Genomic DNA, 13,108 nt, shown 5'->3' with positions numbered 1-13,108 from the left:
TTTTGTATCTGTGACTATGATCTAAAATTTCCCCTGATATGAAAATTTCAGGATGTATTGAGCTAAAAGTTAAATATAGTAATGATGTTCATTGCTAGTGTTTATCATCAGAAACATTGAGGAATATTGACTTATATGCTAGTCAAAGAACTTAGAAGATGGAGTACATGACAGATGTTATGTTCTAATAATGATGGATAGTATTTGTCTCACAAATAATCTTAAATAATATTTTGAATTCATGGCTCAAATATATTTTCTAATATATATCTGGCATTTTAGAATATATTTGCAACATGGTTTTAAGCCAAGAAAATCAAAGGTCTTGTTCATTTTCATACTACTTGGCAATGCTCAGCAGGTTGTTAGACTCCATTGTGGAGAACATGAAAATTACTTTATGCTATGAAATTTTCAAGATGTTATTATTGGCATGTGGGATGTTTGAATAAACAGTTGAAATTTCAAATGTAGTCAAAAGGATTCCCTTTATGACTGAAATGCATGAACATAAATGTAAGGCCGGACCCGGTGGCCATCTTGGCTTCTCCTTCTCCTCTTCCTTTCTCACCGGAGGGAAAAAAGTCCCACCGGATTCTTACTATTGTAGTTCCTCATTCCTTCCCCACGGCTGGAGAGTCTCTGATGTAACAGCTCTTGAGAGAAATCAACCCCTGCTTCTAACCTCCCGAGCCACCAACCCAGTCTTGCCACCTCAACTAAATGACCTATGAGGGACCACCATTACAAACCTTGCCTTATTTGGAAAAAATTTTGCTGCTCCTTAATGGCTGGATGGCATCACTGACTCGATGGACATGAGTTTGAGTGAACTCTGGGAGTTGGTGATGGACAGGGAGGCCTGGTGTGCTGTGGTACATGGGGTCGCAAAGAGTCGGAAACGACTGAGCGACTGAACTGAACTGAACTGAATGTGAAGCTCTATAAGTTGCTCTTTGTCTTTGTTCGGCGCGGACTTCCTTGACCTTGCTCTGTTGGGTCCGGGAATCCCACCCAGGAGTGCCTCACCATTAAAGCCTGTTGCACCGCTTACCTGGTGTCTGAGTTATTTTTACCTAACATTATGGAGCCATTTTGACTTTACATTTGGCGCCCAACATGGGGCTCGAGGCGAGGGCCCATTCTGCCAGTCAAGGGGCTTGTGGCCCCCTCGGGTCCAACACATGCCTGACCTCGCTGCTTCATCACCTCGATAGGACCGTTCAACCATCTGGCAGCATATGGGGTAAGTTCCTTGGCTCAGATCTTGGGGCATGCCTCCCCTTTGGCCATCGGTCCTAGGATGTTTTGGGCATTGAAATCGTGGCTGCATCCGAATGCCTTCCTCCTGCAGGCCAGGTTTGCTCCTCTGCGCCAGTCAATTCGGAGATATCCGGTTGACTGTGGTGGTCCTTACCATTCCTTGCTGGGGCATTGATTCATTCGGGGACACCTGACTGACTCAACTCCTTAGCCTATTCTTCGGCACCAGTCAATTTGGAGATGTCCGTCTTGACTGCGGTTGCCCTTTCCGTTCCTCGCTGGGGCGTTGATTCTCTCCCGGACGCCTGACTGCCTTGACACCTTAGCATATTCTACAGTTCGCCATGGGGACAGCTGCCTCCCAGGCCGACCGGACTTGGTCAATTCCATTAGATTGCCTCCTCAATTCTGTTCAGTCGCTCAGTCGTGTCCGACTCTTTGCGACCCCATGAATCACAGCATGCCAGGCCTACCTGTCCATCACCAACTCCCGGAGTTCACTCAAACTCACGTCCATTGAGTCAGTGATGCCATCCAGCCATCTCATTCTCTGTCGTACCCTTCTCCTCCTGCCCCCAATCCCTCCCAGCATCAGAGTCTTTTCAAGTGAGTCAACTCATCGCATGAGGTGACCAAAGTATTGGAGTTTCAGCTATAGCATCAGTCCCTCCAATGAACACCCAGGACTGATATCCTTTAGGATGGACTTTTTGGATCTCCTTTGCAGTCCAAGGGACTCTCAAGAGTCTTCTCCAACACCACAGTTCAAAAGCATCAATTCTTCAGCAATCAACTTTCTTCACAGTCCAACTCTCATATCCATACATGGCCACGGGAAAAACCATAGCCTTGACTAGACAGACCTTGGTTGGCAAAGTATGTCTCTGCTTTTTAATATACTATCAAGGTTGGTCATAACTTTCCTTTTAAGCGTCTTTTAATTTCATGGCTTCAATCAGCATCCACAGAGATTTTGGAGCTCAAAAAAATAAAGTCTGACACTGTTTCCACTATTTACCCATCTATTTCCCATGAGGTGATGGGACCAGATGCCATGATTTTTGTTTTCTGAATGTTGAGCTTCAAGCCAATCTTTTCACTCTCTTCTTTCACTTTCATCAAGAGGCTTTTGAGTTCCTCTTCACTTTCTGCCATAAGGGTGGTGTCATCTGCATATCTGAGGTTATTAATATTTCTCCCGGCAATCTTGATTCCAGCTTGTGCTTCTTCCAGCCCAGCGTTCCTCACGATGTACTCTGCATAGAAGTTAAATAAGCAGGGTGACAATATACAACACTGATGTACTCCTTTTCCTATTTGGAACCAGTCTGTTTTTCCATGTCCAGTTCTAACTGTTGCATCCTGACCTGAATACAGGTATCTCAAGAGGCAAGTCAGGTGGTCTGGTATTCCCATCTCTTTCAGAATGTTCCACAGTTTATTGTGATCCACACAGCCAAAGGCTTTGGCATAGTCAATAAAGCAGAAATAGATGTTTTACTGGAACTCTCTTACTTTTTTGATGATCCAGTGTATTTTAGCAATTTGATCTCTGGTGCCTCTGCCTTTTCTAAAACTTGCTTGAACATCTGAGAGTTCATGGTTCACATATTGCTGAAGCCTGGCTTAGAGAATTTTGAGCATGACTTTACTAGCGGGTGAGATGAGTGCAATTGTGCAGTAGTTTGAGCATTCTTTGGCATTGCCTTTCTTTGGGATTGGAATGAAGACTGACCTTTTCCAGTCCTGTGGCCACTGCTGAGTTTTCCAAATTTGCTGGCATATTGAGTGCAGCACTTTCACAGCATCATCTTTCAGGATTTGAAATACCTCAATTGGAATTCCATCACCTCCACTAGCTTTGTTCATCGTGATATTCTCTAAGGCCCACTTGACTTCACATTCCAAGATGTCTGGCCTCTAGGTCAGTGATCACGTTATTGTGACTATCTTGGTCGTGAAGATCTTTTTTGTACAGTTCTTCTGTGTATTCTTGCCACCTCTTCTTAATATCTTCTGCTTCTATTAGGTCCATACCATTTCTGTCTTTTATCGAGCCCATCTTTGCATGAAATGTCCCCTTGGTATCTCTAATTTTGTTGAAGAGATCTCTTGTTTTTCCTATTCTGTTATTTTCCTCTATTTCTTTACATTGATCGCTGGAAGGCTTTCTTATCTCTCCTTACTGTTCTTTGGAACTCTGCATTCAGATGCTTATATATTTCCTTTTCTCCTTTGCTTTTCACAGCTATTTGTAAGGCCTCCTCAGACAGCCATTTTGCTTTTTTGCTTTTCTTTTCCATGGGGATGGTTTTGGTCCCTGTCTCCTGTACAATGTCAAGAACCTCCGTCCAGAGTTCATCAGGCACTCTATCTATCAGATCTAGTCCCTTAAATCTGTCACTTCCACTGTATAATCATAAGGGATTTGATTTAGGTCATATCTGAATGGTCTAGTAGTTTTCCCTACTTTCTTCAATTTCTTTCTGAATTTGGCAATAAGGAGTTCATGATCTGAGCCACAATCAGCTCTTGGTCTTGCTTTTACTAACTGTATAGAGTTTCTCCATCTTTGGCTGCAAAGAATATAATCAATCTGATTTTGGTGTTGACCATCTGGTGATGTCCATGTGTAGAGTCTTCTTTTGTGTTGTTGGAAGAGGGTGTTTGCTATGACCAGTGCGTTCTCTTGGCAAAACTCTATTAGCCTTTGCCCTGCTTCATTCTGTGCTCCAAGGCCAAATTTGCCTGTTACTCCAGGTGTTTCTTGACTTCCTACTTTTGCATTCCAGTCCCCTATAATGAAAAGGACATCTTTTTTGGGTTTTAGTTCTAAAAGGTCTGGTAGGTCTTCATAGAACCGTTCAACTTTGGCTTCTTCAGCGTTACTGGTTGGGGCATAGACTTGGATTACTGTGATATTGAATGGTTTGCCTTGGAAACAAACAGAAATCATTCTGTCGTTTTTAAGATTGCATCCAAGTACTGCATTTCAGACATGAGACGCTGGGTATGGTGGCGCAGACACGAGACGCCGGCTCGGTGCAACCGACCACATGCAGAAGTGTGGCCCAGAAGAGCTGCCCCACGCCTGAGGTTAGGGGCAGAGGCCGAGAGGAGCTACCCCACGCCTGAGGTCAGGCGTGGTGGTTGAGAGGAGCTACCGCATGTCTAAGAGGCGGTGGCTGCGTGGGCGCAGGAGGGCCGAGAGGAGCTACTCCACATTCAAGGTCAGGAGGGGTGGCCTTGAGGAGATACCCCTTGTCCAAAGTAAGGTGCAGCGGCTGCACTTCGCTGGAGCAGCTGTGAAGAGATATCCCACGACCAAGGTAAGAGAAATGCAAATAAGATGGTAGGTATTGTGAGGGGGCGTCAGAGGGCAGACACACTAAAAGCATAATCACAGAAAACTAGTCGATCTGATCACATGGACCACCGTCCTGTCTAACTCAATGAAACTAAGCCATGCCGTGTGGGGCCACCCAAGACAGGCCGGTCATGGAAGAGAGGTCTGACAGAATGTGGTCCACTGGAGAAGGAAATGGAAACCACTTCAGTATACTTGCCTTGAGAACCATGAATAGTATCAAAAGGCAAAATGATAGGCTACTGAATGAGGAATTCCCCATATCGGTAGGTGCCCAGTATGCTACTGGAGATCAGTGGAGAAATAACTCCAGAAAGAATGAAGGGATGGAGCCAAAGCAAAACCAACACCCAGTTGTGGGTGTGACTGGTGATAGAAGCAAGGTCTGATGCTGTAAAGAGCAATATTGCACAGGAACCTGGAATGTTAGGTCCATGAATCAAGGCAAATTAGAAGTGGTCAAACAGGAGATGGCAAGAGTGAACATAGACATTCTAGGAAACAGTGAACTAAAATGGACTGGAATGGGTGAATTTAACTCAAATGACCATTATATCTACTACTGTGGGCAGGAATCCCTTAGAAGAAATGGAGTAGCCATCATGGTCAACAAAAGAGAGTGCCTCCTGCTGCTGCTGCTAAGTCACCTCAGTCGTGTCCGGCTCTGTGTGACCCCATAGACGGAAGTCCACCAGGCAGCCAACCTCAAAACCCTACAGCTTTCTCGAGTAATCCGCCGTAAGCGGTTGACCTCTCTGTGCTCTGAGGCTTGGCCTCAATATCCTCTCAACAATAGCTCACAATGGCCACCCACGGGGACTTTCGATTTTGATATCCTCTGTGATTTAGATAATTACTGTCGAAAGACAGGAAGGTGGTCTGAGGTGCCCTATGTACAGGCTTTTTGGCTGCTGCGCTCCCACCCCACCCTCTGTACTAACTGATCCCCCTCCCAAATCCTTCTAACCATAGCCCTTCTTGACCCCTTGCCACCAACCAGAACATCGTCCACAGCGACAGAGGAAACCTATGCCCTCACGTTTCCTCCAGAGGACCTGACAGCACCCCCACCTTACACCTCCGCTCCTGTTACTCACTCGACTTCCTCTTCCCCTGCCTCACCGACCCCTCCTTCACTGCCTTCTCCACGAATTTCTCACTCAAGAGATGATCCCCCAGAGGTTCACTTGGGGCTTCCCTCTGTCCCATCATTATACCCGCCCCTTCCTAAACTCTTTCCTCCTTCCGACTCGCCTGTCAGTTCACATACTAGGTCTCAAACGCACCTAACCCAACACCCCAAACATCGTCAGCCTCCTTGTGCCCTCTCCGCCAAGTGGCCAGCCCAGAAGGCCTGGCCTATGTCCATGTACCATTATTCCTCCAGGATCTCTCCCACATCGAACAAAAACTGGGCTCTTACTCAGCCAATCCTTCCAATTATATAAAAAACTTTACCCAACTATCCCGGTCTTATGCCCTCACCTGGCAGGAGGTCTTTGTGATCCTGGGGTCCACCACAACACTGGAAGAAAGGCAGGCCATCTGGGTGGTGGCCAAAACGGTAGCCGATCAACACCATTTGGCAAATCCAGCAGATCCGGCCTGACCCCTGGGGCAGCTGCCATCCCAGATATTGATCCGGACTGGGACTATCAGGAGGGACAACGGGGAAAGGCCAACATCCGGTACATGTTAGAATGTTTACTGGAGGGGATGGAAAATACTTCTCTCAGGGTTGTTAATATGTTAAAGCTAGATGAGGTAACCTAGGGCCCTGATGAAAACCCTGCCGCCTTCCTCAATAGACTGACCGAAGCTCTTACTACTTACACCCGAATTGCCCCCAAATCTCCAGTAGGGGTTGCCACCCTGGCTAATCGCTTTATATCTCAGTCAGCTCCAGACATCAGAAGAAAGCTGTCCAAGTCTGAGGACGGGCCTCAGACTCCCCTCCGAGACCTGGTAAAAATGGCCTTTAAAGTATATAATGCCCGGGAAGAAGTAGCCGAAGTCAGCTGCAAGGCAAGGCTTAAACAAAAGACCGAACTGCAGGCCAACCTCCTTGAGAGGCACACCCAGGCACTGGTAGCAGCCCTGCGGCCGGCCACAGAACAGAAGGTGAGTCACCAGAAGCCACCTCCAGGAGCCTGCTTCAAATGTGGCCACGAAGGTCATTGGGCCTGCCAATGCCCAAATCCCAAACCTCCAACCAGTCCATGCCCTCGCTGCAGACGGAAAGGGCATTGGATGAGTGACTGTCCTCAGGCAGCCAGGGCCTTGACCTCACCAGGCCGGGGCTTGGGCCCCCAAAGAGGTGTCTCGTCCTCACCTCCCACCTTAGAGCTTCTCTCCTTCAATGAAGATTGACGATGCCCAGACTCGGGGACCCCCATAACCCAAGCCGAGCCCAGGGTAATGCTTCAAGTGCGGGTAAGTCTATCAATTTCTTGATAGATACAGGGGCTACTTACTCTGTTCTTCCCTCTTACAGGGGCACTCTAATTCCTTCCCAGATCTCGGTGGTAGGTATAGATGGCAAGCCCTCACAGCCTCTACAAACGGGACCACAGCCTTGTCAGATTGACTGGCACTTGTTCACACATTCCTTCCTGATAGTTCCTTCATGTCCTATTCCACTATTGGGACGAGACGTTCTAGCTAAACTCAAAGCCACTATACATTTGCCCTTTTCAAGCTCCTACTTTCCCACTCTACCTCTACTTCTCCTTTGTGCCTCTGAATCTCCCTTATAGACCCCACAATATGGGACACCGAGGTCCCCACGGTGGCTGCCCACCACACCCCCATCCTAATCAAGCTAAGAGATCGCTCACATTACCCACACCGCCCCCAATTCCCCATTTCTCAAGCTCACTTATGTGGCTTCTAACCCATCATAGACCACCTCTCGGGCCAGGGGCTTTTGGTTCCCACAACATCACTCTGCAACTCACCAATCCTTCCGATATGTAAGGCCTCCGGAAGTTACCGACTGGTCCAAGACCTCTGGTTGATAAATGAAGCTGTAATCCCTGCCCATTCAATAGTGCCTAACCCTTACACTCTGCTCTCTAATATCCCGCCTAATATGACCCAATTTACAGTCATTGACCTCAAAGATGCTTTCTTCACTATCCCTCTACACTCAGATTGTCAATTCCTTTTTGCTTTCACATGGACTGATCCCAAGATCTGACAGTCCTCTCAGCTCACTTGGACTGTCCTCCCACAGGGGTTTAGAGACAGTCCCCACTTCTTTGGCCAGGCCCTAGCTCGAGACCTGGCCTCTTGCCCCCTGGCCCCCAGCATCCTCCTACAATATGTAGATGACCTCCTCCTCTGTAGCCCCTAACAAGCCCTTTCTCAGACTCATACAACAGTCGTTCTTAATTTTCTCAGCTTCAGGGGATAACCGGGCTTCCAGACAGAAAGCTCAACTGACACAGCCCTCCATAACCTACCTGGGCCTGAAGATTACCCAAACCACTAAGGCTCTCACTCTCGACAGGCTGAGCCTCCTTCAAGAGCTCTCTCCCCCATCCAATGGGGAACAGATACTATCCTTTCTGGGACTTACTGGATTCTTCCCCCACTGGGTAACTAACTATGCTACTCTGGCCCGACCCCTCTACCTACCTGCAAAAGAGACTCCCACAGGGCCGCTTTCCTCAGAAACAGAAGTCCGCAAAGCTTTCAACAGTCTCCATTCGGCCCTACTGTCCTCTTCTCCTCTATTTCTGCCTAAGCCTAATCTTCCCTACCACCTATATACAGACGAGAAAAAAGGGATAGCATTTGGGGCCCTTGTGCAGCCGGCGGGTCCACAGATGCTTCCAGTGGCATACATTTCCAAACAGCTTGACCCCACCGCCCAGGGATGGTTTCCTTGCTTGCGGGCCTTGGCTGTGGCAGCTTCTCTTTATACCGATCCAAAGAAGCTCCCCCTCGACCAGCCTTTAACCATCTTTCCCCACACCACCTGACCGACCTCTTAGCTTCTAAATTCTTATCAGACCTCAGCGAATCCCGGTTCCAACAGTTCCACCCGACATTTCTTGATAACCCTCAGGTCACCCTGGGTCGCAGTCCTCCGCTAAACCCTTCCTGTGCTCCCTGTCTCCTCCTCTGCCAGCAATATTGAACCCCATTCCTTCCCAGAAATCTTGGAGACCCACACCCAACTGCCACCTAATCTCTTTGCCTCACCCCTGACAAACCCTGATATCACGCTCTTTGTAGACGGCAGCTCCAAACGGGGGTCCAATGGCCGTCGAATGGCTGCTTACGCCATAGTTATGACCACCGATGTGATTGAGGCTCATCCGCTGCCAGAAGGGACCACCTCCCAAAAGGCGGAACTGATAGCCCTCACCCGAGCTCTGCTTCTGTCGGCTGGAAAGCGAGTTATCATTTACACCGACTCCAAATATGCCTTCCTGATCACCCGCTCACACTCCATAATCTGGAAGGAGAGGGGCTTTCTCACTACCAAAGGTTCCCCAGTCACTAATGCCCCACTTATTGCTAAACTCCTAGAAGCCATCTCACACCCTGCCCAGGTGGCTGTTATACACTGTAAGGGCCATCAGACATCACACGACACTGTGTCTCTAGGCAACAACAAGGCCGATCAGGTGGCCAAATGGCTAACCTTAGACCAGGCACCCTCACCCATTCTATTTCTTAAAACTCCCCTCACTCCTCACTCCTCTGCTGATGAGGCCAAAACCCTCCTCTCATAAGAGGGCTCCTCCAGACATCCTTCTGGTTGGATCATGCTTCACGATAAGCTGGTTCTGCCAGAAAAACAAGCACTAGAAATAATCACAGATATCCACAACTCTTTACATATTGAGCCCTGAGCCCTCCTAACCTTCCTCAGCCCCCTTTTCTCTCTGCTACATCTCCAACCCGCCATCAGGTCAGCACACGACCGGTGCCTCATTTGCACCAAAGCCTCTCCCCAAGGGGGACTCAGACCACCCCATAAGACTCACCAGCTAAGGTGGCACATCCCAGGACAAGACTGGAAGCTTGACTTTACTCACATGCTGCGCCACAAAGCCTATCGATACCTCTTGGTTTTTATCGATAAATTTTCAGTATGGGTGGAAGCATTTCCAACGGCCAAAGAGACGGCCAGCATCGTTGCTGACACAATACTCAACCACATCATCCCGAGGTTTCGCCTGCCTAACTCCATTCAATCTGACAATGGCCCAGCCTTTGTCTCCCAGGTAACTCAACAGGTCACTAAATCATTAAATATCTACTGGCACCTACATGTCCCTTACAGGCTTCAATTATTGGGCAAGGTTGAACGGACCAACAGCATTCTCAAGACCCACCTGGAAAGATTGTCCTCCGAGTTACACCTCTCGTGGGTTGACCTTCTGCCAGCAGCACTCACTCGCATCCGAACAACTCCCTACTCCAAGATGGGCCTCATGCCATTCCAGCTGCTGTACGGCAGGCTGTATCTGCTCGCCAATCTCCCAGATCCCCCACTACCACCTCTCGGAACCTATCTGCCCTATTTCACACTCCTCCGATCCCTGCTGTGGGAACAAGCAGATCGCACCCTACCCCAGCCTGTTAGCGACACAGATCAGGAGCCTCAGTTAACTACCTTGGCACTGGGAGACCAGGTTCTCTTAAAGACGCTAACACCTAACCCCCTCCAACCGTGGTGGACTGGCCCTTTCACTGTGATTCTCACCACCCCCACAGCGGCCAAACTTTTGGGACACGAACCGTGGTATCACATCATCAGGCTTAAACGGGCCCCCTTACATGGCATTATCCCTCCTCAGTCCACGAATACCCATACCTATACTTCCAAAATTTCCGGGCCTGTCGAACTCACTATAACCAAGATACCCCTTCTGCCCATAGGCGAGTAATGACTATCCAGCTCAACTGGTGGGACTTGCTTCCAGTCACCCTCCTGGCTGTACTTTTTGCCACAGGCCTCGCTTCAGTCGCCCAACCCGTGTGGTTCCTCGCTCTCTGCCTCTTTCTGGCCCTCACCTACATCGCTGGTTGCACCATACTTCTGGGGTGCTACTACTCTTTTGTAGTGACCTACCACTCTACATGTCTCTTACCTTAGCCAGCCTTGAAAATTTTCTGTCTGACCTCTTGTAAGACCTCTGGCTTGCCACTCCCATAACTGACTTCGACTCTTTCACCCAGGCTATCATTGACTTCCGTCTACAGGGAAACTTCATTTCCTATACTGACACTGAGATCAACTTTTACACCTTGGTTCTCCTCTGCCTAATATCCTAATCAGCTACGTTCGCTCTGCAGCTTCTTCCGATTAATCTGGCTCAAGAGCTCCTGATTCTGACTACACTGCTTACTGTATGTACTGCCAACCCTGCCAACCCTCATCAACCCTTTAATCTCACCTGGATGATAAAAGACACCTCAACGGGTGAAATTTTGGTCCAAAAGTCAAATATAACCCCTGAAAATTTCTGGTTCCCAGAATTAGGATTTGACCTATTAGATTTGCTCCCAGATCAGAGTGCTTGGGGGGCACGACATAACTACTTCAATGTGTGTCCCGGGAAATATTCTGGGAGGGGTTCCTCTGATAGAGACTGGAGGAAGCAATGTGGGGGAGCCAATGGCTACTTTTGTAAATTTTGGTCCTGTGTGAGTACCGGGGACATTTACTGGGACCCCCCAGTCAAAGACGATCTTATCCGGGTCGCTCGAAATGATACTAAAGACAGCTACTATAATGGTCGGAGGGTAAAAACTTGCCCAAAACAAGCCAAAAATGGGTGTAACCCTGTTAAAATCACGTTTACTTCTCAGGGCCAGCAAGACCAAACATGGGAAACAGGCAAAACCTGGGGATTAAAAACCTATGATCACAACCCTGGAGGCTTATTCACTGTCCTCCTCAAAAAAGAACCCCCTTATCAGCAGACCACCAGAGGCATGGACCCCACCCCTGTCCTAGTCCCTCCCTCAGCACCCACAGCCCACTCACCAGGTCAAAACCCAACTGGGCCTCCATCACCCACCACAGTGACCGTTGCTCCTGCCAGGTCCTCCTCATTCCAAAACTACCCGATCTGGGACCTCATTGTCAAAACCTTTGAAGTCCTCAATGCTTCCCGACCTAATCTCACTAGAGAATGCTGGCTCTGCCTAGATGCACACCCACCCTTCTATTCAGGGATAGCCATAACTAACAACCACACTGTGGTCAACCAAACTCAATGCCTATGGGGACAATGGGGAACAATCTCACTCCAACAGGTAATGGGAGCAGGCACGTGTGTTATTATCTCCAGGAGCTCAAGCCCCTGCGGGGTTGTGTAACAGTACCCTTCCGGTGTCCAACGGCTCTTACTATTCAGCCCCCACTGGGTGGTGGGCTTGCTCAGCATGTCTTACTCCCTGTATTCATGGCACTGTTATAAATTCTGGAAAAGACTACTGTGTGATGGTCCAGCTGTTTCCTAAGATGACCTATTATGAAGAGACTCAAATAGAACTGGCATTTTCCCCTCTCCCATCTAGGACTAGGTGAGCTATTGGAACAGCCTCAGTTCTCTTGTCATCCATGGTGGGACTGGACATAGCCGGGGCTACAGGGGTAGAAACCTCAGCCCTGATCCTACAAGGCAGAAATTACACAATCCTTCAGTCAGCCATTGACTCAGACCTCAAAAATCTAGACGTCCCTGACTAAATTAGAAGAGTCTCTAAATTCCCTAGTGGAGGCAAACCTACAAAACAGATGAGGGCTTGATCTCCTCTTTATGCAACAAGGGGGCCTCTGTGCAGCTTTGGGAGAACAATCCTGTTTTATGTCAACCATTCTGGAGTCATTAAAGACTCCATGGCTTTGTTGAGACACCGTATTAAAGAAAGAGAACCCAAAGAGAGGGGATGGTATGAACAATTGTTCAACTGGCCCCCTTGGTTGACTAATCTCAGCCTTGGTGGGCCCACTCGTCCTCTTACTCCTCTTGCTAACAATCGGGCCCTGTATCACCAGCAAATTGACCAGCTTTGTTAGAGAACGGGTAAATTCAGTTCAACTTATGGTCCTGAGGTCTCAGTACCAGCCTATGCAATTAACAGACATCCAGGATTGGGTCTAAGTAAACTACAAGTAGGGGTGGTGATGGTGAGGAGCCCGAATGACAGCGATGCCATGACAGGCCTCAGAATCAAGACCATACTAACAGGCCTAAGTTTCTTTTTCCTGGAGATGATCTAACAGTTGCTAGAAAATATTCCCTTTTGGACTTCGGTCCTGTCCTGGATAGAGGAGGATTGGTGGCAATCTGTTTTGATTATTCTTGTAGTCATTTTACTCATGTTGCTCTTTGGCTCACGTTTCCTGCAATGCATAGTTCAATGGCTGCAAAAGATGACCCGAGCTGCCACCGGACAGATGATGATGATAGCCACCTATTCCAGACTCCCGCCTAAAGACCCTGAGAA

The 13,108-nt window shown here is 48.3% G+C and overlaps 1 protein-coding gene across 1 annotated transcript; it reads left to right on the top strand.

Annotated features, from left to right (window-relative positions):
* The first annotated feature begins 10,535 nt into the window (after window positions 1-10,535).
* On the top strand, window positions 10,536-11,974 carry LOC148775240 (endogenous murine leukemia virus Env polyprotein from Emv-2 locus-like). Its single transcript, XM_088844575.1, has 2 exons — window positions 10,536-10,674; window positions 10,929-11,974. The coding sequence occupies exons 1-2, from the start codon at window positions 10,536-10,538 to the stop codon at window positions 11,972-11,974; spliced, it is 1,185 nt and encodes a 394-aa protein (XP_088700701.1).
* Window positions 11,975-13,108: the final 1,134 nt, after the last annotated feature.

This window comes from Moschus berezovskii, chromosome 16 (genome assembly GCF_049115385.1).
Source record: "Moschus berezovskii isolate FMDL1 chromosome 16, NW_MosBer_1.0, whole genome shotgun sequence".
In the NCBI taxonomy this organism is placed as follows: Eukaryota; Metazoa; Chordata; class Mammalia; order Artiodactyla; family Moschidae; genus Moschus; species Moschus berezovskii.
Note: the sequence above shows the minus strand (reverse complement) of the source record. Positions and strands in the feature narration are given on the sequence as shown.